This window comes from Excalfactoria chinensis, chromosome 3 (genome assembly GCF_039878825.1).
Source record: "Excalfactoria chinensis isolate bCotChi1 chromosome 3, bCotChi1.hap2, whole genome shotgun sequence".
NCBI classification, from domain to species: domain Eukaryota; kingdom Metazoa; phylum Chordata; class Aves; order Galliformes; family Phasianidae; genus Excalfactoria; species Excalfactoria chinensis.
Window position 1 is genome coordinate 55,604,860 of NC_092827.1, and position 26,070 is coordinate 55,630,929.

A 26,070-nucleotide genomic window follows, 5' to 3' on the forward strand; every position below is an offset into this window, starting at 1 on the left:
GCTATGTAGGAAAAGAGAAGTTCTTCCCTTCTGCCGTAAATTGAAAGTAATTACATTGATTTACTTGCTGTCTTAAAATGAACGTTAGTTTTGACTTACCAGAGTTTGTTTTTAATGCATGAACTTATGCATCCTTCTACAAGAGCTACTGCAGTTGATGCTTCTGTAATAAGCATTGAATAGGAATGAAGAGTCAAATGCCAAACTATTCTTAGAATGTAACTGCTAGAGACCTGTTTTAACAATGAGTCCCTTTGTGCTGCTGCTTAGTAAGAAATAGGTAAGGAAGGAATGCTTTTCATTGTACATATCTTTTAGTATCTTTAGGGTAGAGTTGAGGTCGTTGACTGTTTTGCTGTGGGGAGATAGTTGGAGAGATTCGGGAAACTCAGATGCTCTGAGTCTTGCAGGGGTTTTGGTTTTGGAAAAAAGAATCCTAGGAATCAAAACAGCACATATTTACTTCTTCAGTCCAGACTTCAGTACAGTTTTGAGCACGTGTTTAAACAGAGGATTCAGTCAACTGCTGGACAATATGGCAGAGTTCTTCAGACCTACTGAACAGGACTTCTCTCAGAACAGCTCTGTAAATAGGTAAATGTTTTCTTTTGTTGTGGTTCTCAGTGTGAGGCCAGAAGCATTATCACATGAATTCTAAAGCAGGCAAGGAATTTTCTTGCCTACTTGAAGTTCTCATGCTAGAAATAACTTTGTTTCTTGCTTTTCAAGAATAAATATGGTCTCTTCGCTTTGGTCAGTCAGAGCTTGGAGTATGGCATGTTTCTCCCCAGCCAAGAACCTGCTGGGATTTCCCTGAGGTGTCTTTCTCACCATCACTTGCAGATCTAAAAACAGAAATCAGAAGACCGATTCTTTCCTGTTTTTGCCAGTGCCATACAAACAGATTGCTTTTCAGTTTGGGAGTTGCCCCTTCACCATTCCTGTGTGGCCGGGAGAAAGATAGTTCTGTATGTCCAAGTCTCTGCCTGTTAATTACAAAAGTTCTCAGGGAAGTGGGGCCTAACTGTGGTTCTCCAAATATGTGTAACATACTGAGCTTTGGGTTCTTGACTGGTATGCTGGAAAAAATGCAAACATTCGGGATCTTCTCCTTTCTAAAAGACCATTAAAAAACACAGCTTTTATTCTGAGGATATCTTGGTTTTAGAACACTTCAGTGTGTTAGAAGTCTGAAAGCTGAGTTCAAATCCTAGAAATATAATTCCTAAAATATTAAAATGAATTATAACTTTATAGGTTTATTTTAATAACTTGTGGCTCTTAAATAGTAATGTTTGTATAGAACTGTATGCTGTTTACACTGCTTAAAATATCCCAATGGGTTTAGCTTGGCTGTCTCTCCTCAGCTTGGTTAAGAGTTTAAAGGATCAAGATTGTAGAGGGACACTTCTAGCAACTACTTTACATACACATGCAGACAAATACTGTAGCTAAAACGTTCATTTTGCATGAGAAGCAGTTGCAAAACTGTAATAGGATGACCAGTAGATAACATTTTATTTGGTAGTTCTGTATTAAATGATAAACTTATCAGGAACAAACCTTCACCTTGTATATTCCAATTTGTGGTCTATGCAAAACTAACTTCTTCCAACTCTTATTTTTATTTTTGAAGTAGTAATTATTTAGATTAGTAATAATCACAGTTGACTTGTCTTACAAATATCCAAGCAAGCCTACGTCAATATTTTTTGTTCTCTTCCAGTCTCTCCAGCGTCAGTCTGCCTTTAGCCAAGATAATTCCAATAATAAATGGACAGATCCATTCAGTATGCAGCGAAACACCCAGTCATTTTGTTCAGGTAAGAATCTTGCTTTATTTAAAAATAGAAGACATTTTGAGATGTTGTTTGTTTCTTTTTAATAAAGTACCTTGTTGTTTAACTTCAGTGGCATAAAGAAGTAGGAATAAGTAACTTGAACTTTTCGTAGAGCTGCACTTTCCAAAAGTAAGGCTTCTTTTTCTCCTGTAATCCCTTCCCTTAATGAAACAATGCAGAAGCAGGAAAATGTGTCAGCTTGGGTTGCATTTACAGTTCTGTTCAGAAATATTGTGCAGTCAGAAGGGTTTGAGTTGGATTACGTCCTGCAGTAAAACCAGAAGAGTGGTGGGTGCAGTTTTGATTAAGCAAATGTATTCCTCAAATTTCTTCCAGGACTTACTGATGATGGAACAAATGAAAGACTTTGCTGCTAATGTTTATGAAGCTTTTAGTACCCCTCAGCAACTAGAGAAATGAACTGCACATTAATAGGAATATATCACATTATTTATAACGCATCTTTGTGACTACTGATGAGATGGGGGTTAATTTGATAATGGCGTGGGAGCGGTAGAGCAGCAGAAAGAACATACTGAAAAAACCGGGAGCGAGCCCATAGCTGTTCCATCTATTCTATTTTAAATGCCCATCAAAATATTCTTGTCAAAAGAATTACTGTATGTAAAGAATTTTCTATTAAAAAGTTGTTAAACTCTTGCATAATTTGATCATCTTTTGTTGCATTTGAAAGGCATCTTGTGGCAGTGCTACTAGAAGTTATTAAAACAAACTAACTTGGTGGCCTGGGGTGCGTATGGTTTGCGTAAAACATTAACGGTAGTGATGGAAGAATAACAGAACCAAGTAAGGCTTCTCTGTCCATCCCTCACGTTTTTCTTTTGTTGTAAAAGATTTCTTCCCTTGACTTCACAAATGTTGCTCCAAAGAGTTGCTCGTTCTTCAAAAAGCCTTTGCCAACTGCAGCCAACTGCTGCTTCTTGAACAGGTTGGGGGTGCTCTCTTTGTTACTTACAGAATGTGGATTTTTAAACATTCTTGTTTATGCTGTTCAAACAGCTACATTGTACACATTAACTTGTAAATATTTTATCTTAATTTGTATTAATTTGGAGCCCAATTGTCTGTATTGTAATAAAATATTTTAATGTACAACTTTTGTGTGCGATAATATTACCTAGCAGAAAAAGCAATAGCTCACTTGGCCTGTCACTTAAAAGCCTAACAGGGTTGAAAAGGAGAATAAATTTAACGTACACAGTAATAGTTTTGCATTTATTACCAACACTCAGGAAAAAGTAAGCCTTTGGTTTCTACATTGAAAGTATTCCTGTATTTTGTTGTCTTTCATCTCCTCCTCTGTGCAAATCTCCCATGCAGGCCTACAGTTATTAGTCCTCGTACATGCTGAGTTTGGGAATTTTTCAAATTGGACCCAACCCAACTCATGCTTAAAATGTTGTCTTCTTGCCGCAGCTGAGGAGCCCTAGCAACAACTCTTTAAAATAGAAAAAAAAATAGAAGTTGCTGAAATAAATATGGGTTTTGTTGTTGTTAACAGTCCATATTCCCAATGAAGGCACCCTGGTAACTGTAAAAATAATGGCTGTAAACAAGAGCCAACCTTAACCTTATGACATAATAAAAACACGAGGAAAAAGCAAATTCTCAGAATTCATGGACAGAATTACTCAAAATCGCTTTGTTAAATTAGTGATTCTCATTATCTCATCATTAGAAATTAAAATGTACATACATATTGCCTCCATGCATTCGTGATGAATTGCTAGTTGTTATGAGGTGTCTGGATGAGGAGCTCCGAGATACCGTTTAGTGGTTTGCTGTAGCTACAGTAGTGGGAGGATGGTCGGACTGGATGAGCTTCTAGGTCCTTCCCAACCTTGTGATTCTATGAGATTGTTCCTGCAGATGCAGTATCCACCTCAGCTGAAGCTGCCAGCTGTAGCACACAACTGGTAAGTTCATTCGTTTAAGGCTTATATTTATATTTATTTTAATTTTTATTTTTTTACAATACAGTTTTGTGGAAGTAAGTTTTCTTGCACTGAAATGTACAACTTTTATGCACAGTTGTCTGACCTGTTGAACATGAGCTTGGGCTAGCACTGTTCCTTCTACTGGCCCTTTTCACTTGACTTGCCAAGAAAGCGGCTAAAAAAAAGTGAAGGTAAAGGCTCAGTTATTCACACAAGTTCAGAGAAACAGTTTGTACAGCAGAGATGTAAGTAATGAGATTTTGTATGAGGTTCATTTAATTCCATCTTGTTTAACAGTCTGTCTTTAAAAAAAAAAAAGTAGATGTTTTACAGTCAGGCAATAGTTAGAAACCAGCGATGAGAAGCTGGGCAGGAAGAAAAAAACCCAACAGTGTAACTTCTGTTCTACCCAGGGCTCCAGCATATGGCTCAGTTTACATCAGTCAGTTGCAAGGTCCAGCCCCACTGACACGGCAATTGCTTCAGAGTTAACTGAGGTAGAGCTACTGCAATTCCCTTTTCTCCCAGTGCAACCCACTTCAGTGGTTCCTTGTAGCCAACCAACTTCACCTGAAATTGAAACCAACGGTAAAATTAGAGCAATGTGTTTCTGAATGCGTATAATTGCATATTCAATAAAGGAACCGTTCTTCCATAACTACTACCCACTTATCTTTAAATGCCACTTATCAACGGAGTGAATAATAAGCATAAAGGTGATGGGGAAAGTACTTGCAAAGTAGGACACGTCAGTGATAAAGCTAGTGAGATTGCATCTAAATCTGAGACCTAATTAAGTCTGTAAAAGGTATGTAGATGTATCAGAAATCTCTGGGATAGGACCTGGGTCTGAGTAGGTATCAGGTACCACAGCAGTGATGTTAGTATCACCTGTTTATGAAATGCCTCTTTCCTTGGGGTAGAGCTTGTAGTTTTGAATAAGCATCAGCTTTTACAAAGTACAGACAGGTAACTCAGAACAGAGCTGATCTGAAGAGCCCTTCTCTAGTAAAAAGCACATAAATCTTTTGGGGGAAGACTTGTATGAAACATTAAGAACAATGGAACAGTGTAAGGGAACAGCTGAAAATGAGTCTCTGCCGCTGAGGAATGTTATTCTCCTGCTCACACGTAGTCCAGATGCTTCTTTCAAATTCAAGATGTGTTTACATTTGTACTCTATGTAATATTTGGGTGGTACTTTTGAAGTGACTGGTTTTTTTTTGCCATATCACAGAGCTGTTTCATCATCAGTTAGATTATTTTCCATTGAAACTAAAGCAAGGAACTGAGTCCAGAAACACAGTGCATTTCAACAGCTAGTGAGCAGGTGGTGATGAGAACAGAACTGAGCTAAGCCAAAGCAAACCCCTTAAGTAGCCCCATAAGACCTGAGCACCAAGCATTCTGCTGTATAATTCTGCCTCTGTTGGGTCAGAGTACTTGCTAATGGAGCTGTGGTACTGATGTCCTCGGTTTCTGACCACTGTATATCCAGGGTCATATAGAGTTACGTATGGAGTTGTTATTGTATCCCTGGGCATCAAAAACCTTTGCGTGCATCACAGTATCATAAAGATGGGTATATTATCATAAAGGTCATCCTGGGGTAGGAGTCTATGGTGGAAAGAGGAGAGGTGGCACAGATGTTTTCCTGATACTTGGTCTCTTCTTAGGATCCTCAGTTTGAAAGCTAAAATGTATCCCACCAACAATTTAGCGTTAACTTTGATAAGAAACATCCCAGTGGGAGGACTGTGACAAGGAAGAACAAACATTAATATTTTGTTGGGTCTCTTCTAAAGTACTCTATCCTAAAAGTTACACATTCCCAAAGAAGCCAGAAACTAAAGTAAACATGGATGGAACACAACAAATACTAGAAACGTTTTCCATACACCTTCAGACTATGTTCAGTTCTTGTGTTACGTGTTACAAACCTCACTGTTCTAAAGGGGGAAGCAAGAAGTGTCTTCTTACTTGTGTTTCTGCAAGCCTGGCCTGTGGCTCACCGAGTTCCAGAATCCCAGAGTTTGGCCAGTTAAGGAAGATGGCATTAACTTTGCCTTCCTTTGGTCTGAACGTGTACCTGGATGGAAACGGGGAGCAGAAACACGTCAGTCTTTCCCTGTAAATTTTCTGGAGCAGTATAAATCACACTCTCAAGACCAGAAAAGAACTAATAAGAAAAGTTAGCACTGACTGCGTTTTCAAATGCATAACCTTCATTTCATGAAATCAAGGCCCTTTCTCAAAGCACTATTCCTTGAAAATACCTTCTGACAAAGCAGAGGTAACGCAGAATAACAATCAACTGAACGTGGAGGTAAACATCTGCAGTAAGTTAAGCAAGCATATCACAACTGTTGCCCTGTCATGTAAGAACAAGGATTTTGGTGGGTAGGGGAAACAGTTAACAGATAATTATGGGTTACATTCAGAGAAATGTAATTCACATATCTGGAAACATAAAGGCATTACACTGAAAAACTTAATAGGAGCACCTGGCACTATAAATCTTCCACCTTGCAGAGTTGATTTTTTAAACACCGATTTATAGCAGACATTATCTCTGAGAACAGTTTTTTCTTGACAGCCAACTTCTCCATCTACGTTCTATCACTGGAAATCCTGCAGCATTCATCTGGAACATTTCTCCCACCTTGCTTCATTGTCATTACGGTCTTTTGTTGTTCTCAGATGTGTTTTTACTCAACAGTCAGCAGTTTCAAGGCCTCAGCCAGATGGCCAAATCTTAACTGGAGCAGGAGTTAAACAAAACCCGGTAAGGCAGAGAAGTGGCTGAGGCCAAAAACCCAATGGATCGTTATGGAATTACAGCAGCAAAAAGGCACAAAAGCAGAGCAGAGTTCAGAGGCTGGCTGAATTTACTGACCAAACAACTGCTAATACCCTCCTTTCTAAAGCTAAAAAGGCACAAAAATGCAAAATACATTCATAGTTTTGTCTCTCCCCTTTATCTCTAAAGAGCAACACTAAGATTCCTACTGAATTACAGATAAGCACTTTGTAGCAGTTTTGTGTTTCTGGATGGTTTTTGTTTGTTTATAGTTTCTGCTGCCAGTTGTGCTTAGGACAAGTGAACTCTTGCAACCTTCCCTTCAGCCTTAGCACCATCCTGGAACTACATTCTCTGACACGCACTGTCTGCATCCTTAGACACACTTGCACGTGCAGTCTCTTAAACTGACAGAAGGGTTCATTTCTTCAGAGCAGGCTGACAATTTCTGCAGTATCAAAAGCCTTAAGAATTGAAAAACTTAAATGTTAAATGTTAAATCTTCTACAGCTTTACACCACCCGTGCTTTGGTTCAGTGGTCTTACCACACTTCTGGCGTGACCGTGTCGTTCTGTGCTCTCCACGGTTTCGTTCCATAGATGGCTTCTCCATTGACTTTCAGCCAAGCACCCATTTGCCTCAGGCGTTCCTCAAAGATAGCAGCGATGCGGCCGTCGTGAGTGGGGCCGATATTCATCAGGAGATTTCCTCCACAAGACACCGTTTCTACAAGTTGCTGAATGTTTTAATACACAGAACAACGGTCACGATTAATGGAATTATGCATTGAAGTTCTTAGTAAAGCCCGGTACGTGGTTTCAGAATGATGGACCAGACAAGTTAGTGCAACTTCAGATTCTGGAGGTCCAACATCCCAACAATCAATGCAAAATTTAAGCTGCCATAAAACAAAAGCTCCGCTGTCAGTTTGCGTGGCAGAAAATATCCAAAAACGCATTTTCACACCAATACATCTGACTGACTGTATGTTAGAGACTCAGATCCTACTGCTTTCTGAAACTTCAACTGCTGCTGGAATTTCACACGAGATTTCCCAGCAGAACACTTACAGGATTGTTTTTCTGCATGAAAAGGGCTAGCAGATGCCACTTCATTTCTCCTGAAGCTGGGAAAGCAATGTTTTACCCGTTTTATGGGCACATCTCTAAAACACCGTGAAGCTTTAGATTTTTAGTACACAATTTTCATAAAATATGCAGAAGAAAACGAAGTGGTTTTAATAATTGATGTAGCAAAGAATAAATCTTGTCTCTAAGGGTACTATTAGTATCTCCCACATATTCCTCCTTTTTTAAGTGGAGCCAGTGACAGAGCGGGCGTTCATTTATATGATTTATTCATCACAGTCATAGACCTTAGTGCCCACAAAATTCACACAGTGCATTTCTGCAACACGCAGTGTGCAGAGTGAGAACCAAAGGAAATGTTCCTACTGTAGAAAGAGTGGGATGGAAGAGACTGGAATTCAAAAGAGAATGGAAGACTGAATCAGCAAGAAGAAAATAGAAAAAATTCCTAGATCTAATCTAGATTTTCAGAGGGTTCAGTCATCACTTTTACTAGGTCTACAGAATCAATCCACAGAGGAGCTTACAGGAAAAGAGGTAAAACACATTAATGAAATTGTCTTTTAGCTCAGTCTCTGAGATGACATGTTTTGGCATCAAGAGTCTGCACTAATGCTACGTTGTGAACTTGACAATTGGCAAACAGGCTGATGATTGTTCTAGAGAGTCCATGAAGCATCTGTGTTCCCATCCACACCACCCTCCAGAGATCACAGGCTGAGACTGGAGTCTGAGGAGCAGACAGCTGGAGATAAACTACTGAATGAATTAAAACCACCTCCTCTGAAGAGAGATTGCTTCAATTTGAAATCATCTTTTGCAGGGACAATACAAAGAACAGACACGGATTAAGCAACAACAACCTAGTAGCTGAATTTCATAATTAAATGCATTTTATCTCAAAGATGAGACTTCCTATCATTCAGTTTTCCTAAGCTTACAATTGATTTTCCTTTTTTGTAATATCTTAGACTAGCAAATGGAATCAGTGTTTTATTAACACAGGCTATCTGCATTTGCTCATGTTTATCTGTATGCCTGTAGTACAAGTGCCTTCTTTTATTTTAAATATGAAATGGAACGAAAGTTTCTCACAGCTAATTGAAGGAATATTAACTTATAAAGTGTTCCGAGCTACAAGGGGGAAAAAAGACACAGCCTTCAAGCAAGAGCCTCCGTGAAACTACAACTGTTTGCTTCTTCTCAAAAGCGCAGTTACCAGAAAAACAATCATACCGATGAGTCTTTGACTAGTTACTCACAGAGGAAATAGCTTCTAAGAAACTGACTGAATTTTTCCTAGATGACATTTCTCACAGTATTTTCCATAAAATTAATATAATAACCAGGAGTTGCAGGCATTCCCTTTGTCCCACTGTACCTTCACCAAGTCTTCAATTGTCAAGTAATCTTCAAGATATGCGTTCCTCCTGTACCCCCATGACCTCTTGTCAATAGTCATGCAGTTCTCCCACTTGTGAGGCAGAAGGTGTCCTGGGTTGTACCGGTCACTACACGTGTAGAAACCACCATGTTTACAGATGCTGCCCACTCCCCAGCGGTCATTGGTCACCACTGTGTCCCGAACTGGACTGGAAACAAAGAAATCGTATGTTATGATTTTAATTCTAGACATTACATTCAGAGCCAATGTAATCCTTCCCCCTGTACAGCCCTTCCAGAAAGTAACATTTAGGATGACTTCTGTACTACTGCAGTAGATAAAGTGCCATTTCAGGAACCCAGTTCTTAGGGAAATATGCTGCAGCCTTTCACAGGAGTCCTGTCAGAAAGCATGTACTTCACAGCCACCACCCAATGGTCAGTCTGTGATGACAACGCACCTCTGCTCTCAAATTATCTTGCTATCTTGTTTGCCCGTGCAGTAGACAACACTTAAGAAAAACGATTAAGTAGAATAATCATTGCCACCTTAACTGATGAATTTGCAAGCATGGTTAAATAAATATGAAAGAGTCTAAAACAAGCTTCAATAGTTTTAGGTAGGACCTGGATTATTGGCAGGTTATACGTCAGGTAAATCAGACTTAGCTAAATCCCCATAAGTGGAGGTAATAAGTTCCACAAAATATACGGAAGGAGACAAACTAGATAACAGAATTTCAGATTAGGAGCTAAAATAGCGTCGTGATACACCTGTCATTATACAGCCAAGCTAGAAAACCAGTGCTGTTCCAGTAAGTGTGTGGTGCATTTCCATCCCCATCAGACCAAACTATTTCTGGTTGGTACTTGGTCACAATTTCATAGAGTTCTGGTAATGATTTACTGGTTGGAAACTTTCTTGTCTTGAAGACATTGGCAGCATCCTCAAGGAAGAGAGGATTAAACCATTCAAACAGGGAGTGATATAAACCAAAACGCAGGTCAGTTCTGTTTCTAACAGATGTTTCTAGTTCAGCCACAAGATCTCGCTTTGGTCCCACATCGACAGCGTTCCAGTTCCAAGAATACTTGGATCCCCACAAAGTAAAGCCTGAAAAGAGAAAAATTGAAAGCTAAGAAAGGAAAGCAGCAGAGAAAGAACATCATGGTTCTACTTCGCAAATGTATTGCAAGGAAAAAAAAAGTTCAAATTAATTCTTAAATGTGTCATCACATATGTATAAACATCTGTACAGATAAACATTTATACAGGAAAATATAAGCATCCAGTGTTCTAGTTCTGATAATCATTGGATCCTCCTCAAGTTGTTCACTCCATTCAAATGCCCAAATTCAATTAACCAAAGATACAGGAGCTTCTTGACACGTTAAATTTTTACTGAATGTAGTAAATATGAATTCTGAATATACATTCAACAGTAGAGAGATGATACATTATGCGCATTCTGCAATGGAGACTCATTTGAGCCTACTCTCCTCCCTTCTGCTTACATCTCATGCAGACGTTCACTGTTCATTTGTCTTATCATCCATTAACAGCTCAGTCAGCAACTCAGTACATGTGCATAAGCAGTGTGCAAAAACCCCTGAAGCAGCTTTTAAACCATCAGCATTAAATACCCTCAATTCTCAGACATCCAGCACATCTAAGGGGACCTTGGGTTGTTTTGTTTGTTTGTTTGCGTGTGGGTTTTGTTTCTTAAGTCAGTGGAAATCATGCCACAGGATCAGTTTTGAGCGTGTCAGAGATGGGATTAAATTTCACAAGTAGTTACTTGTTAAAGATGCAAGTTTTGAGCCAACATCTCCCTGAACACCAACAACACTGACTAGATGCACTGCCATATTGCTTCTCGGTATTCTATACTTGTCTTTGCTATTAGGTTTCCTCTCAACCATGCGTGTTCAAAGAAGGGCAACAAAGCTGGTGATGGATCTGGAGCACAGGCCTTATGAGGAGTAGCTGAAGGAGCTGGGATTGTTTAGTCTGGAGGAGGCTCAGGGGAGACCTCATTGCTCTCTATAACTTCCTGAAGGAAGGCTGTAGCGAGCTGTGGGTCGGCCTCTTCTTTTGTGTAACTGGTGATAACACTAAAGGGAATGGCTTCAAGGTGTGCCAGGGGAAGTTCAGGCTAGACATTAGGAAAACACTACTTCTCTTAAAGAGTGGTCAGAGAGTGGAATGGGCTGCCCAGGGAGGTGGTGGAGTCACCGACCCTGGGGGTGTCCAAGGAACATTTGGATATTGCGTTGAAGAACATGGTCTAGTTAGAACTATTGGTGATTGGTGGATGGTTGGACTGGATGATCTTGTAGGTCTTTTCCAACCCTGGTGATTCCACACCCTTTTTCTTTACTTTTCTCTGCTGAGCATCTTGACTCTTGGAACATATTGCTAAATTCCCTGGAGAAACCTCCAAGCCAGTTAACTGCCAGTTCAGAGCAGCTATGTATAGACAGAACAGCGCAACATTCACTTTGTGGTTCCTTGAGCAATATATTACCCAACAATCAGAAATAAACCCAGCTGCTGCTGGAAGCTCAGCTGCCCCCACCACTGCAAGATTAGTGACCAAAGCTTTTGTGCAAGAGTCAGGAACATGCCAGCACACTTTAACTCTTTGACTGGGTTGGGGCAGGTAATTCCGTGTCATTTCTCTGCCTTTCTCTTAGCAGGCAGGAAAGTCACACGGGCATTCCTTCAGTTAACAAAAACACAACAGCTTCTAACATTCAGAACCCCTCTGCTTACCTTCATGATGTTTTGAAGTTAAGACAACATATTTTGCACCTGAAGCCTTCAGAATATCTGCCCACTGGTTAGGATCAAAGAACTCTGCTGTAAACAGTGGCCCGAAATCTTCATAACTGAACCCAGGTGGGTAATTTGCCTTCATAAATTTCACATAGGGCTCTCTCTTTTCCTTCTGCCAGTACCACCTATAAAAATACAGATCAAAACCATATCTTCTGGTGTGTTTTTTAGACAACGATCACTGAAATCATTAGCTCCTATTAGTGTTCACGCTGAGAGGCACAAGCACCAGATGCACCCGATTAGGGCAGCCACATAGAATTGCTGCAGAACATAACAGCATTAATAATTAAAGGCTTCCTTTTCTCTGTCCTTTCCCCGTGCTCTGCTTCTTCCAGTCGCTCCACTTTGGAAAGGTCCCAGGATTTCACTTTTTGAAGTCAATGTCATTGCTCCAATCACCCCAGCCCAGTGAGGCCACGGAGCTGCTCTGGCTTCACCCTCACCATGAGCAGAGAACATAGACGGACAATGCAGCACTGTGTTTTCTGCCTGCCCCACCTCTCCCCTCCCTAGAAATGAAAGAGGAACTCCAGATACAGCACGTGACATCAGGCCTTACTGCTGAAGGCCTTCTAGCAATGTAACTGCTGGGGAGAGTCGGTCTGAAAGCATTCACCTTCATTTAAATAAAGCCAGGCAGGAAAATCCTGTTGGCAAATTTAGGCATAAATGAACAGAGTTTGAAAGTAGAAGAACTTCACAACTGGAATAACCAAGATGCGTTTCTCCCTCCCACCCTGAGCTCTGAACTGAACTCTGTATCGCTTCAGCAGCTGCATGGATCTTATTGTGACCTTCCCAAAGAGACTTCAGCGTGAACTTAATACAACCTCTGGGGGGCAGTGGGAAAAAATATAATAAGTAAGAGGCTGAGGCTGTCTTCCCCTCTGAAAGAGCCCCAAAACAAACTGGTTTTAAAGTATGCAACTGCACAAATAAAGGAGTAACATCCTTCATCACACAGCTTGCTAACAACACGAGTGTTTCTGCTCTGACAGGACTGAGTTTCAGAGCTGTACTGACCTGGGCTGTATAGCTCTGCAGGGCAGGAGGCACCTGGGTGGCACCTGTGGCCTTGCCCTGAGGCTGTGGGCAGGGAGCTGGGCCACCTGAGCTTGTGTGATACCAGGAGGCCCCACAGGGCTCCTCACCTGGATGAGCCTAAGGGAGGGAAGGAGGTAGTGGGGATGGAGACAGTCATCCACTGCATGAGACTGTTTTCAGACCTTTTGAGAAAAATAAGAAGGAAAAACAGGATGTTTGAGCGAGGATGTGTGCATGAATCTTCCTGTGAGAGAGGCCTGAACAAAACAGAGCCTCGGTAGATGGAGCGCATAGTAAGAATTGCAGATACCCTTACATGCAACTCTGAGAAGAGCAGGCCAACTATTGCCTTCAGTAAACAGTGGTTTGCTAACATTCGTGTCAACTTGCTTTATCAAGATTGCTTTTCAGCTTCACCACGGCAGAGAACTGCTGTTTACCTCCACACCCACGGTGTGACTTAGAAGGAAACTGCACACCAGACAGCTACACCCAGTACAGTACACAGCGGACCAAAGGCTCGAAGTAAATGGATTTGAAGGCGCAGAGCCTGAGGTTAAGCGGACCGCACTCCTTAATGAAAGTGATAAGGAGAGAAGAAAGCCATCTTGAGCAGCACAAAGGCAAACAAAGCAGCGCCAGTCAAGGGGAGCGCTGGGCTGCCCGCAGCCCTCCGCCACAGCTGCCCTCAGCCCACCGCGGCACCCGTCCCTTCATCGCGGCACCTCGGCCGCCTCCTGCCGCTCCTCCATCACTCTCGCAAAGCTCGCAGAAAACCGCACGGCTTCCAGCCCTGCTCGCCCCACTAACCGGGCCGCCCCCTCCCTCCGTGTCCGGCGGGCAACAGGCGAGGCGGCAGCTCACCAGAACCACTCGCTGCCGAAGCTGGGCACCGCGAACACGCCCCAGTGGATGAAGACGCCGAACTTGGCCTCGTCAAACCAGGTGGGCAGCGGACGGGCATCTAGCGAGGCCCAGGTGGGCTCGTAGCGGGGCCGCCCACCCAGCAGCCCCGGCAGGGCCAGCACCAGCAGCGCGGGCCGCAGCAAGGCCGACATGGCGGCGAGCCGGGGCCGGAGCGAGGCGGGGCCGGGGGCGGGGGCTGCTGCCCGAAGGCCAGGAGCCGGAGGCCGCTCCGCCTCGCTCGTCCCCGTGCCCTGCGGATCCTGCCCCGGCAAAGGGGCAGCCCGGCAGGTTTGGGAGAGAGAGTTTTTAAGCTCTCAGTTACGTGCTTCGATGGGTGTAAGCTACAGCCTGATAAAAAACATTTTTACTTCCACGATATCATTTTTTTTACTTGTAGGCTGCTCACGTTGCCCCAATTTACAAATAAACTTTGATGTCGAGCGTAGGAGCCCTTCATTATTTCTTCCTTTGGCCTTTCATCCAATGCTGACCTGCTTTCTCTGCATCTTCACTCACTTTCATTTATCCCGATGTCCCTTCGCATCTTAGAAGGAGCTTCTTAGCGCCTTTGACCTCTTGCTGCTGTAACTATTCTGGTTTATCTTTGGTTTTCCTCATTCTACGACTTTTCTTTTTGATGGCTGCTGCCACCAAAGGACAGCAGAGCCGAGCAGCCCCTTAACAGGGGAGCTTTGAAGTAAGCTCTGATTCTTTACAGCATACCAAAGTTAGAGATGCTGTGTGACTCAGTGCTTTGAAGGAAAAATGATGTGAGGAAAGCTCCAGCCTCTCAGCCGAAGCCCACCAGCATAGGTGAGATCTGCAGCAGGAAGTGTGCAGTTTGCTTAATGACCTTTCTCACGTGCTTTCAATAAAGAGAAGGAAAAAAAGAAACAAAACCAGTTAAGAAGCAGTTCGGTAAATAGAAGTCGTGAGTACATGTCCAATTAAGGCTTAGACTGGTTCAGAAACTGCCACCAGCCCGCACATGCACAGCTGCTGCCATCTCCGGGGAGAGGAAAGGCCCTCGGCACATCTGTGAGCTGTAAAGGTCAATTATAACAAAAGGCACACGATGGGATTTGGTGAAAAACTTAACTTAGGGCCGGCTCTTGTGACTTGGCAGAAAACTTTCTGATCAGTAGTGCCTGTGCGATGCTGGGCTAACCTGGCCCTGCAGGAGAGAGTGCGAGCATCCGGCAAAACAAAACGAAACCACGGAGTTTGGGTTTGCAGCTCTCGGGGGGTGCGGAGGGAAGGATGGATGGGATGCGAGGTTTCCTGGATGCCCGAAGTCCCCATCGGTCTCCCAGCGGGGCGGCCCCGCGTCGGGGCGGTCGGAGCGGAGGGGCGGCTCTTCCTCCGCAAACTTTCCCTCCCTCTCTCTCGGGGCTCTCCCTCCCTCGACTCCCCGATGGCGGAGGCACCGCTGCCCGCCTGGCCGTTGCCCGACCCCCGCGGCCGCTCCCAGAGCGATATCTCCTCCTTCTCCTCCTCCCGCAGGAGCTGCCTGCTCCGCTCCGGCGTGGGGGGCTCAGGTAAGGGGGTGCGGGGGGACGAGGGAACGGGGAGAGGTGGCTCAGCCCTCGCAGAGCTTCCTGAGCTGGGCTGGGGGCTTCGGGAAGGGGCATCCCGCTCACGAGCCGAGTTAACAGGTGGGGCGAAGCGGTGCTGCTCCTGAAGGAGTTAACCCTGCATCTCACGCGGGATGCTTCGGACTGGGAGTAGTCCCAAAGTAGGCTTCCTGCGGCGTGCAGAACAACTCTGCTCTGTAAAGGAGAGGAAGTGAGGACCTGAGTTTGCATTGCGGCTGATTGAAAGTGGCCGAAGTGAAATAAATACATGCTTGGATGAGGCTGCTCTTCATTCGGGCTGTTTTCTAAGGTTAGATATTAAGGAACATGAAATTCTGGTGTTTGTGCTGCTGAGCACATTTTAGAAATGTGGGCTTGCCTGGCTGCAAATCAGTTCTGCTCCACTGTGACGGGGCACACATGTCCCCAGTCATACAGGTGTTCTGGATGCACCCATACAATGCTACACAGAGGTGACCGTGAGCCCCAGCAGCACCAGGAACTGTGTCTGAGTGATGCACAGCACCTCGAAGAGCACAGAGACCTCCTGTGCCCCAGCACCATCAGGGCAGCACGGTGCATGGTTGGGTCTGAAGTGGAGCGCACAAGAAAAGAAGCCTATGTGCCATTTTCCACATCATTTTTTTGCTTTACATTTTTCTGTGTCTGCTTGTAAGGTTTATTCAAGCCTATCTGGGGCTTGGAGAGGGAGGAAGTGCCAGCAGTATGATTGAACTAGAAAGGACTGCTTCTAGGTGCAAGATGTATTGTGCAGTGTGAATGAACAGTACCCTACAACTCCTTGTGTGCGCAAGATGTCCGCCACTGTGGTGATCCTGCTGGGACCAGGTCAAGGCATGGCCGAGTCTGTGTCAAAGTGTGGTGGTTATCAACTTAACTGTCAAGACTCAACAAGCAATGAGCTGGATGCATTACATGAGAACAGCAAATCAGGTGCAGATAAAACAGTGTTTTTTTCCAAAGATACACTGTTATTTATTTGTAGTTTCTCAGCTAGATAATGTAGGCCTCCTTTTTGCCTCGCTTGGTTTTATTTTAATTTTGAGGGTGTGCTTCCTGCCGGCAAATGTCAAATGTTGCTTTCTCTGGTTTTTATCTTTTTGAAACCATTTCTTTCGTTCCATATCCTCCCGATTGCTGCTTCCCATGTTTTGTTCCAGCTGCTCGCTGGACACAACAAAAATATTTGCATGCTGGCACACAGTTGTTGATTCCCCCGAAAAAGCATGCATTAAAGATTGAAAGCTGTTTAATTTTTAACACGGTGGTTCAGAGACGCCATTAAAATAACCTCTCTCATTCCCCCACTAACCTGGAGAGCAACCATAATGGGGACAGAAATGTGAAGCACTTAGGGGAACTGTATAAGCCTTATTAATATTTTTGCTCCTACCTCTTTGCCTGTGCCACCTGACTAATTGGAAACAGGCTGCTCACATCAGATGTTACCTGTGCTCCAGCTGCTGAACTCAGAAAATGACAACCTGAATTTTAAATAACCTGCAAAAAATTTACTTGCTGCCTGTTCCTAGTGGTTCAGCTCCAGCTCCAAAGTCACAAGTTGCAGTTTCTGTTGTGCATTTTCCTTTGCTTTCCACGTTCTGACATTGGTTGGGTTGAAAATACAGCTTGTCTGCTGGTGATTCACCAGCGATGGGTTGGTACCTACCAGTCCATTACCCACTAAGCACAGTGCACTCCTAAGCAATCTCAGTGTAGCATCTGTCAGGAGACTGTATTTGTAGAGACCCTTCTGGCTAAGGAAAACAGCACAGCATTTCTAAAAGCAGCTTTGACAATACCATGTAAAATCCATCTGTTTGCTCTTCCAGTTCAGTGCCACACGTATCCCTTCAATATGTTTGATGAGTTTGATGAGGTTTTCCCAGTGCTTGTGCAACATTGGCTCTTTTACCCCCTCTCCTTCCTCTGCTGCTAGCTTTTGCTGAGAGCAGAAACTTCCTTGTATCACTGTGCAGAATCTCACTTCATCAGCTGAGGTCGAATTTGAGAGGATAGTATATGTTGTGTTTTCCCCTTTGTCTTATAGCAGGCCTTTTCTTTTACAGTCAGTGGTAAAAGATCACTTTATTTCCCTCTCTGTTGTTGTGTCAGGCTTAGCCCTCACTTTCAGACACTAATTCTGATGAAACCCTGGGGAGAAAAAGGTGATCCTCATAGTGAGGAAGGGTGACACAACCTTGGCTTTTCTTCTATACCCTGAAAAGATGTTATTCCATCCAAGTTCATAGGCTTTGTGAAAGGCAGAGCTGAGTCACTTGAACACTCTGCCTGACAAAGGGCTGCTTTGTAAGAGCACTGTTAGGAGACTGGGGAGGAAAAATGTTATTCTAAAACTTCAGAGCAGCAGCATTGCTGCTCCAAGACCAGCGCAGCCTTCCATATGGAGTGATTAGACTTAAAAACCATCTGAAGGGTGAATGAATCTAGGTGAGTTTATTGGTGTCTGACATAGGGAGGGTTTGAACTGCATTTGAAATGCAAGTGCTGTTCAAATGCTTTCTCAGAAATGATCCAGAACCGAGGCTTGGTGGTGTGGGGCTGAGGGCAGCTCTCAGGCTGAGCTGTGGGCCGAGGCAGAGGGCAGGCTGCAGCTTGTGTCAACTGCTTGTGGTTTAGTTCGTGACAGTCTCAAAGCTCGGGCACTTGCTGCCATGGTGCACAGCCAACGTGTCACCCTGACAGCTTTTTATCTGCATGTCCACATAGTCAGTTTTCACTTTGCTCTCTTGTTGTGGGTTTTGCTGTAGAGCCTGAAGCAAAGAGGTTTGCACTTTATTCATAATATGCTGAGGTTTGTGGTGAGGTGCCTTTTTGTGAAAAGGGAACTTCTCACACCAGAAGTCAAAAAAACACCAATGTCTCCATTCCATTTAGGGTACTTTGTGTGAAGCAAACCTTTCAGATAATCTGTCCCACTGCTATGTAGTGCACCTTTCAGGTTGAGAGGTGACCTCCAGATGCTTGTTTCCATTCCTTTCATCCTTTTTTTCCTGCCTTTCATGACAGATGGAAAGAAAAAAAACACCCGAGAATTCAGACAGCAGTTCACCATTGTATCAGACCATACCGTAGATGCAAACAGTGAATGGCTGAGTGAAAATGGCAGCCATAATTCAAAACTTCTACATCCCAGGTTTACTCTAGAATTTTTTTGCTGTCAAAGGGGTTCTTTGCAGATTAACTAATTCAAAATGGTGATAAGTCAGAGCTAGGATTACACCTCTTAACTGCAGAGTAGAGTGGGTGAAAAGGTGGCTTAAAATCACTCCCTTCAGTGGAGAACTGAGGAAGAGTTCATGTGGTGACCAGAGCATCAGAGTGCCTGGTTCTGGACAGGGAGGAAGGAAAATTGTCGTTGTATATGTTGACTTGGCCACCTGGGGGCATAGAGCTCAGGGAAAAAGATAAATGAAGGGTAGGTGGGTAGGTGCTTATGTTTCCCTTTATTTCTCTCTGTGCTTGTATGAATATTTGCTAAAATAGCTATACAGATTCCAGCTTCTTCAGTCTTATGGCCATATATGCTAAGCAAGAGCACTACTAAGGCCTACGGGAATCAAGTTTAGTAATAAAGACAATATCAGATGTGCTTTGGGAGGGCTATTAGGAAGATTGTGTCTTTCATTCATCTCATGGGAATGAGAGAGCCACAGCCTCATGATGTGGAAGTATGCTTGCAGGTAAAGCAGCTGGTTTTGGTACATTATACAAAAATATAGAAGTTAAAGGAAAACATGGTTTTCCTTCCATATCAAGCAGGACTTGTTGAAAACGAATCAAAGGTAAGGCAGATCCAAGATAAGGCAAATGATTCAGGGTAGAAAACTACAGTCAAAGTTAAAACAAAACATAATTCCTGAGGATTTAGAAACTAAACTAGGAACCATGACTGTACTATGCCATGTCCCTAAATCCACATTGATATTTTCCCTTCAGTTTGACAATCTGAACAGTCAGGAATAGGTAGCAATGTAACTCGTATGCAGTTTGACCATACCTACACGATTAGAGCACCTACTTCTTGTAAAAATCTGAAACATGCTGAGACTATCATCCCATAATGTTAAATCTGATTCCTGTCATCCTTACAAGTAACTTAGAATCATAGAATCACAGAATTACCAAGGTTGGAAAAGACCCACAGGATCACCCAGTCCAACCATCCCCCCATCATCAATAGTTCTCACTAAACCATGTCCTTTGACACAGCATCCAAACGTTCCTTGAATACCTCCAGGATCAGTGACTCAGAGGTGGTGACCTCTGTGGGCAGCCCATTCCAGTGTCTTACTTATAGCTGTAGAAGAAACTTGTAGTTTCCAAAGTGTGCTGAGGGAAAAATGCAGGAAAAACAAAATATTTTGCCTTCATTGAAAAAGTTTGAGTCTCCTGGAAAACCACTGTTGTTCTGATGGATGTGCAGGGGGCATTGTTCTCTACAACATGGCCTGCCATTTCTAACACAGTTTTGAATAGTGTTATACATGGAAGAATCTGTGTATTTTATACTGGAATAAAAGGTGTTATTCCATACTCCAGCCCCTGCAGAATAAAAGGAGTAAGTTCTTGAGATGAGCCCAACCCAAGAGTTAAGAGTAAGGAACACAAGAATTTAAAAATGCAAAGCATGTATGTATACTGTGTATCACACACGTAATGCAATTTCTGGTGCAGCATCTTTACAAACATTCTGACTCAAGATGGAAAAAAAGAGTATTTTATGAATGTAGTAATAATCGTTATTGACTAAGTAGAAATTGGGTAACAAACATTTGCAGCATATGACTGAACGCATATTTTTGCAGCATCAGATGAGTAGCTCAGTCTGTGAGCTACTTTGCTACTGCATGTTTTAGTTTCTCAAGGCCCTTTGGCATTTAGCACTTCCTGCTGATGTGTGGCTTCCAGCAAGTAACCATTTAGTATCAGATTGCACTTCAAGTCTGAAGCCAGAGTAAGTTGATCAAAAAGTGACTGAAGGTTTTTTACTCTTGAATGTAAGTCATTTGTTCCACGCGCTATTTCTTTTATTTTTGAAATCTAAATGTTTTATCAGTCAAATTCATTGTTATCATACGCCATTTCTTCTCCTCCCCCAGCCTGCTGTTCTGGCCTTTATTTCACAGACAGAGGGACGGACACCATTTAAGGTCAAAGGGCTGGGGATTGCTGGCAGATTTCTGGAACGCTGCTGTCGAGTTCACATTTTTATTTCTTTTCACTTTTTGAGTAGGAAAGTTCTCAGTGTCAGAAATCCAGTAGGATTTCAGTTTTAGCTAATGCCAGTATGGGTCTGGCTTCTGAGCGTGTAGTGGCTCTCACTCAATTTATTCGAGCAGAAGACAAAGATGCCTTCAGTAATAAAGTGTTTTGAACCAAGCATTTCACCTAGAATTTTGCTATTTTTAACAGATGCCAAAGTTTTTTTCCACATTAAATTCCAGGGATGCAAGAGGAAAAATATCCAGAAGCAAATAGAAAATCCTGACTTCTTGCTTCTGAACTCAATTACTTTTCAATTTTTCTGTGGATTTGTCACTCTTAAAAACCACCACGAGAGATGCTCTTACTTTTTGTTCATGTCAAAAGCATCGTGATCTTCCTGCAACACACACAGTTTATAGGCAGTCAGCACTCCCCACTGTGATCATCTGGGAAGAGTTGTCCCTGTAGCACAATTTTGGTGAAGAATTGGTCTTCTAATAAATTGTACTGTGTGAATGTTGAGTGCTGCTCCAAGTGTTAGCAAGATTTTTGAGCTTTGAAAGGCTGAAGTAGGGAATGTAAATGATTTTCATCAGTATCAAGTACTTTAATGCGAGCATATATCAAGTACTTTAATACAACCCCTTATTATTCAACACAGATAAACTCTGCAAGTCTGCCTTGCTCTCTGGTAACAGTACTTTATAAAACTGGTGGCCAGGAAGCACCTTAAGCCACTGCCTCTTTGGGTGCTAAGATGCTTTTCTAACCTCTCTTCTCTCTTGTTTTTTATATATTTGTGGCAAGGTTCGGGTTGCCCTTCTTATTCATGCTGTTATTTCTTGTGTTAAAACCACTGGTGTATTCAGAGAAATGTACTGCCAAATATCTGGGGGCTGGGAGTTAGATGTTGAAGAGCAGGTATTCTACCACAGGTGGCATATGCTAAAGCATTCCATTTACATTTATTTATTATTTATTTTATTTACGTTTATTTTTTGACTGCCACGGGCAGATAGAGGTCAGAATTTGTAAAGGCCGAGCAGAGATTAATTCAATTTTAGGAACTCATTGGGAAGAAAAAAAAATCACAAAAATGTTGGAGGTAAAAAGCAAACAAACACACCAAAAGTCTGTGTGATGTAGAGCTTTGTATGGTGGTAAGGATCAGGCAAAGGCTGAGCTCTGGCATGATCCTTATGTTATTTAAGATTCTTGACAGGACGCTCAGTCTAGCCAAGGCCTAGAAAGCATGCTGAACAAAGGGACCCCGATGTATGCGTGTTTTCTTTTTCCACTTTGAGGGGGAGAATCACAGCTTGTAAGATTCATCTGTGAATAATATACACAATACTCAAAATTACAGGCACTGTCTAGACTTGGTATGGAGGTATTATTTTGTATCATCTACAAGTGCAGTAAAGAAGGGGTTGTGATACATTTGCAGTTGAATATGTCCTAATTGTAGGCCTTCTTTGTGTTCAAACAGGGGCAGTTATATTGTATCTTTGTGAGTGAAAGGATAATTAGCAGTCATCTTTGTTTATTGCTATTTTTATTTTATTTCCACTGTTGCCCAGTGTCGCTGCTGACAGCTAATGTTAGTGGTTTAAACCACTGATGATAGTGAGTTTTTTTGTCTGAAAAAGAATGGCTGCTACCAAAGCACAGCTTGAACAGGCACTGTCTACAAGATACAATTCTGATTTTGTTTTCTGATTAAAGGCAGTTTTGGTAAGTTCCGGATGGCTGGTTTTGAAATATGTCCTTCTGCTTATACAGCTGGAGCAAGTGTAACCCATGGGGACGAGAGGCAGTTCTGAGGACATTCAAGACATGATATTAACTGCTCTAGCCCCAAGGATGGAGCACGTTGCTTTCATTACTCGGGCTGTAGTTTTATAGTGTTTCTCTGAATAGACTCTCAGCTCAAAGTCCTTTGGAGTGAGCAGAGAGGGTGAGCTACAGCTCCCCAGGGATGCAGTGTCTCTCTTCATCCATTTGACTTTGGGGCTCTGATTTTTCAAAGAGATGTCTTCCCGTTATGTCTTGCTGCAAACAAAATGGAATGGCAATATTGCACATTATGTTTATTTCAGCAAATAGCAAAGCCAGAGAACATGCTGCCACCCAGCTATTTAAGTTGTTGGAGGCACATCTGCTATGGATTTTGTCTTATTCTTTGGAAGTCGAGAATTAAACAAAAGTTTTTTTTTATTATTATTATTATTTGCAAATAGCACAAATAATTTTGGGGAAAGATTTCCTAAGGGCTAACGCATTAATTTGCAGAACTTCCTCTTATTTAAGTAATCAACTTGGGATTGGCCAATCTTCTTGTACTGAGCAAGTTAGTGTATATCTGACTGTGTAGATGATTTCGGCTCACAACAGCATCCATTTCTCTGTGTTCAGCACTGGGTGTGTGGCACATCAGGTTTTTCTCTAGGACAGAACTATAGACAAACATTTTAAAACTCTAAAAGAGCTTTTAGTATCATATTAAGTGTGCATATTAATCATTGTTCTCTTTATAAGAAAAAGACCAGTTCCTTCTAACTGTTCAAAGCAGACTATGTAATTACGTTGTCAATTTGGCCTGTTTTTGTACTTTGCTGGATAAGTTGTCATTTATTAAAATTAGCAGTGATCTATTGCAAGAAGCACACAGACTGGTATCACCAGTTCCTGTCAAGTAAAAATAACTCAGTGGAGCACGCAACTTTTGCAACTTCCTTGCATTAATTTGTAAACTCGGTGGGTAAGAAGATACTGCTTGTCCTAGTTCTAGGCCAAGACTGGAAAAATGGCGCAAGCATAGGAGGGAATGTGTGGAAGGGGGTGTGAGATTTATCGGACTGGGGAGCCAGGGTAAACTGCCCTGCTGGAGGCACTTGGCGCAAAACTGCAAACACACTAAAAGGGGTGTAAAAAGAAATAGGTGGCAAAGAACAGGGTTTTTTGCAGATGTGGGGATTTTTTTGCTTATTTATTTATTTATTCTTCTTTGTTGGGGTTTTGGTGATGCATTTTGGTTTGTTTTTTATTATCATGCGTTTAGGCCAAGTGCACTGTGGGTTAAGAAGGCACGATGAATCTTGTGTTTTGGCTAGATGGAAGAGCCACATCAGTGTCCCTCCATCTGTGGCAAGGCATCCTCTTCTCCAGCCTCTTCAAAGGAAGAGGAAAGTGAGATGGGAAGAATTCTGAAGCAGTCAAGAAATAGCAGATAACAAGATGAGAGAAGTGAAAGTGGAAAACCAAAGGAAATCCTTCCTCTGTGTTTTGTAGAGTTGTGTTATACTCCCCTTTACTGTAGGGTTAAGATAAACATAAAATTCAATGAATTTAGATGAATATTTGGAATATTTAGGTGATATTTAGGTGAATTCTAGAGAGAAGTCCATCAATTAAACATTGTCTGCCATCTGAATTAATTTTGAAGATGTGATGCCAAGGAGATTTTAATTCAGACGCTGATTAGAGACCTGATGCTCATTGGAACTCCATACTTCTGCTCTGGTGAATTTGGCTGAATTACTTACACCCTGTAATGGAAATAAGCCAGAAAATTTATTGTGTGTAAGGCAAATGACATTTGATTTAAAAAGTTATTGTAAAAACATTATCATAACAAATGGGGGAAAAAATCCAGAAGGACCTCTGCAAATGGCAGATATGCATCGATGTCTGACTCACTATTAGATACGTCAGATTATGTACATAAAAAGGATATCAGTTTGAAAAATGCATGCAAATGGTTTCTGATACTAATCCTTTTAAATGTCAATAAAAGCTATCAAAATACGCATGCCTTCCAACAGGTCTAATCTCCATTTTTAATGGGAGCTTAATTTTCTTGAAACAGAGTTGTTGCAGCAATGGCTTACATGTTTTGAGGCAAAGTAGGATTAGTATGAACATTATTTGGCCAGTTTAATAATTGTACTGAGGAGGAATGAAAAGCCAGTTTCACTGGCATTTGGTAGATGCCAGATGTCTGTGTGACTCATGCTGATGCTCAGGACTCCTGCAGCAAAGACAAGGGTGTTTCAGGAAACCATGCTTGTCTTCTAATGGAGTATATTCCTTAGTCAGTGCTCTAAAGAGTGTAATTTCCTGATATTTTTTTGTTCTGAGCCTAGGAATTTCTGTAGCAGCACTGAAGAAGAGGGTTGAAGTAGAACAAGGCTTGTGAACAGCTTGGAAAATATGCCCTGTGAGGAGCGACTGAAGAAATTGGGGCTGTTCAGTCTGGGGAAGAGGAGGCTGAGGGGAGACCTTACTGCACTCTTCCAGTATCTGGAAGGTGCTTACAGTGAGAGCAGGGTTGGTCTCACTGGTGACAGCTGACAGGACGAGGGGAGATGGCCTCAAGTTACCCAGGGCAAGTTTAGGTTGGATATCAGGAGAAACTTCTTTACAGAAGGGGTTGTTAAGCACTGGAATGGGCTCCCTAGGGAAGTGGTTGAGTCACTGTCCCTAAATGTGTTTAAATCAGTTTGGATGTGGTGCTCAGGGACATGATTTTGCAGAGTGTTGTTAGAGTTAGGGTAGTATGGTTAGGTTGTGGTTGGACTTGGTGATCTTAAAGTCTTTTCCAACCTGAGCAATTCTCTGATTCTATGATATAGAATACGTTCTATTTTCTTAATTAATTTTCAAATTAAGTTATAATATTCTTTCTTTATCCTCCGTGTGTTTCTGGAGGCCTGATTCATGTATGCTTGTGGCTGACAGTGCTGCCACGGCCTTCAGAGGACTTTGGCTCAGGCTGTGGAACACTGCTGCAGCTTTTATGCCAGGAAGTTCCCTTTGCAGTGCTTTACAAAGACAAGGTGACACTTAGTTCAATACCACAGTCCTTAATCACACGTTTTGAGATGGTGCAGGCTTAGTAATTATCAAAATAAATGTGCCATCCTAAGTACTGCAAGACTGTTTTTCAAGGGCAATTAAACAAGAAACAAGTGGAAAGCATCTGTAACCATTTCAAAGTAGGTGATGTTATATAGCAATTTCTACTTTTTCTTCTGTAAAAGTACACCTGAGGTGCAGGAACACCTCCAGGCAGCCTGGCTTCGTACCAGTGGGTTTCCTTGGGGGTTGGGAGCTGGGCCTGGTCTCATGTCCGCCTAGTTAAGGATGAGCTACTTCCACCTCTGCCTTCTGGCAGTGGTACTGAGGATCACATTGGCCCTTCTTCTCTGACGTGAGGGGTATGACCACCCTCTATTCAGCTACTGCTTTTATTGTGGTATCAAAAAGATTAGAAAGGGTTTGGGAGAATCTGGGGAGGGGGGAAAAGTACTGACTCAGATAGACAAGGAAAATGGAAAAGGTTTAAAATGTGAAAGAACCACAACAGGAACAGAATTATTTC

The 26,070-nt window shown here is 42.4% G+C and overlaps 3 protein-coding genes across 5 annotated transcripts in view; 2 read left to right on the forward strand and 1 right to left on the reverse strand.

Annotated features, from left to right (window-relative positions):
- The window catches only part of PEX3 (peroxisomal biogenesis factor 3), a 15,948-nt gene extending 12,883 nt beyond the window's left edge, over positions 1-3,065 (forward strand). Inside the window, exons 10-12 of the mRNA XM_072331986.1 lie at positions 472-594; positions 1,727-1,823; positions 2,178-3,065. Of these exons, the coding sequence (XP_072188087.1) occupies positions 472-594; positions 1,727-1,823; positions 2,178-2,261 (304 nt within the window). The 3' untranslated portion in view covers positions 2,262-3,065. The remainder of the gene's footprint in view (positions 1-471; positions 595-1,726; positions 1,824-2,177) is intronic.
- Positions 3,059-14,121, reverse strand: FUCA2 (alpha-L-fucosidase 2). 2 transcript variants are annotated; one of them, XM_072331983.1, is made up of 7 exons: positions 13,822-14,121; positions 11,848-12,035; positions 9,846-10,185; positions 9,070-9,280; positions 7,146-7,336; positions 5,780-5,888; positions 3,059-4,369 (listed from the first exon to the last, which is right to left on the reverse strand). In XM_072331983.1, the coding sequence occupies exons 1-7, from the start codon at positions 14,013-14,015 to the stop codon at positions 4,229-4,231; spliced, it is 1,374 nt and encodes a 457-aa protein (XP_072188084.1). In that variant the 5' UTR covers positions 14,016-14,121; the 3' UTR covers positions 3,059-4,228. The 2 variants fall into 2 exon arrangements, with proteins under 2 accessions (XP_072188084.1, XP_072188086.1); XM_072331985.1 differs by having other exon boundaries at positions 13,768-13,901.
- Positions 14,122-15,271: 1,150 nt separating this feature from the next.
- The window catches only part of PHACTR2 (phosphatase and actin regulator 2), a 117,979-nt gene continuing 107,180 nt past the window's right edge, over positions 15,272-26,070 (forward strand). For both annotated transcript variants that reach the window (XM_072331709.1, XM_072331706.1), the window contains exon 1: positions 15,272-15,401. In XM_072331709.1, the coding sequence (XP_072187810.1) occupies positions 15,278-15,401 (124 nt within the window). In that variant the 5' untranslated portion in view covers positions 15,272-15,277. The remainder of the gene's footprint in view (positions 15,402-26,070) is intronic.

What these genes read in the sequence shown, in the direction of transcription:
- FUCA2 (XM_072331983.1), bottom strand. Translation starts at nt 14,015, where the DNA reads ATGTCGGCCTTGCTGCGGCCCGCGCTGCTGGTGCTGGCCCTGCCGGGG. An exon ending in AACTTCAAAACATCATGAAG is followed by an intron (nt 10,186 to 11,847) that starts GTAAGCAGAGGG and finishes TTCTCTTTTCAG; the next exon opens with GCTTTACTTTGTGGGGATCC. An exon ending in GCTTGGCTGTATAATGACAG is followed by an intron (nt 9,281 to 9,845) that starts GTGTATCACGAC and finishes CTTTGTTTCCAG; the next exon opens with TCCAGTTCGGGACACAGTGG.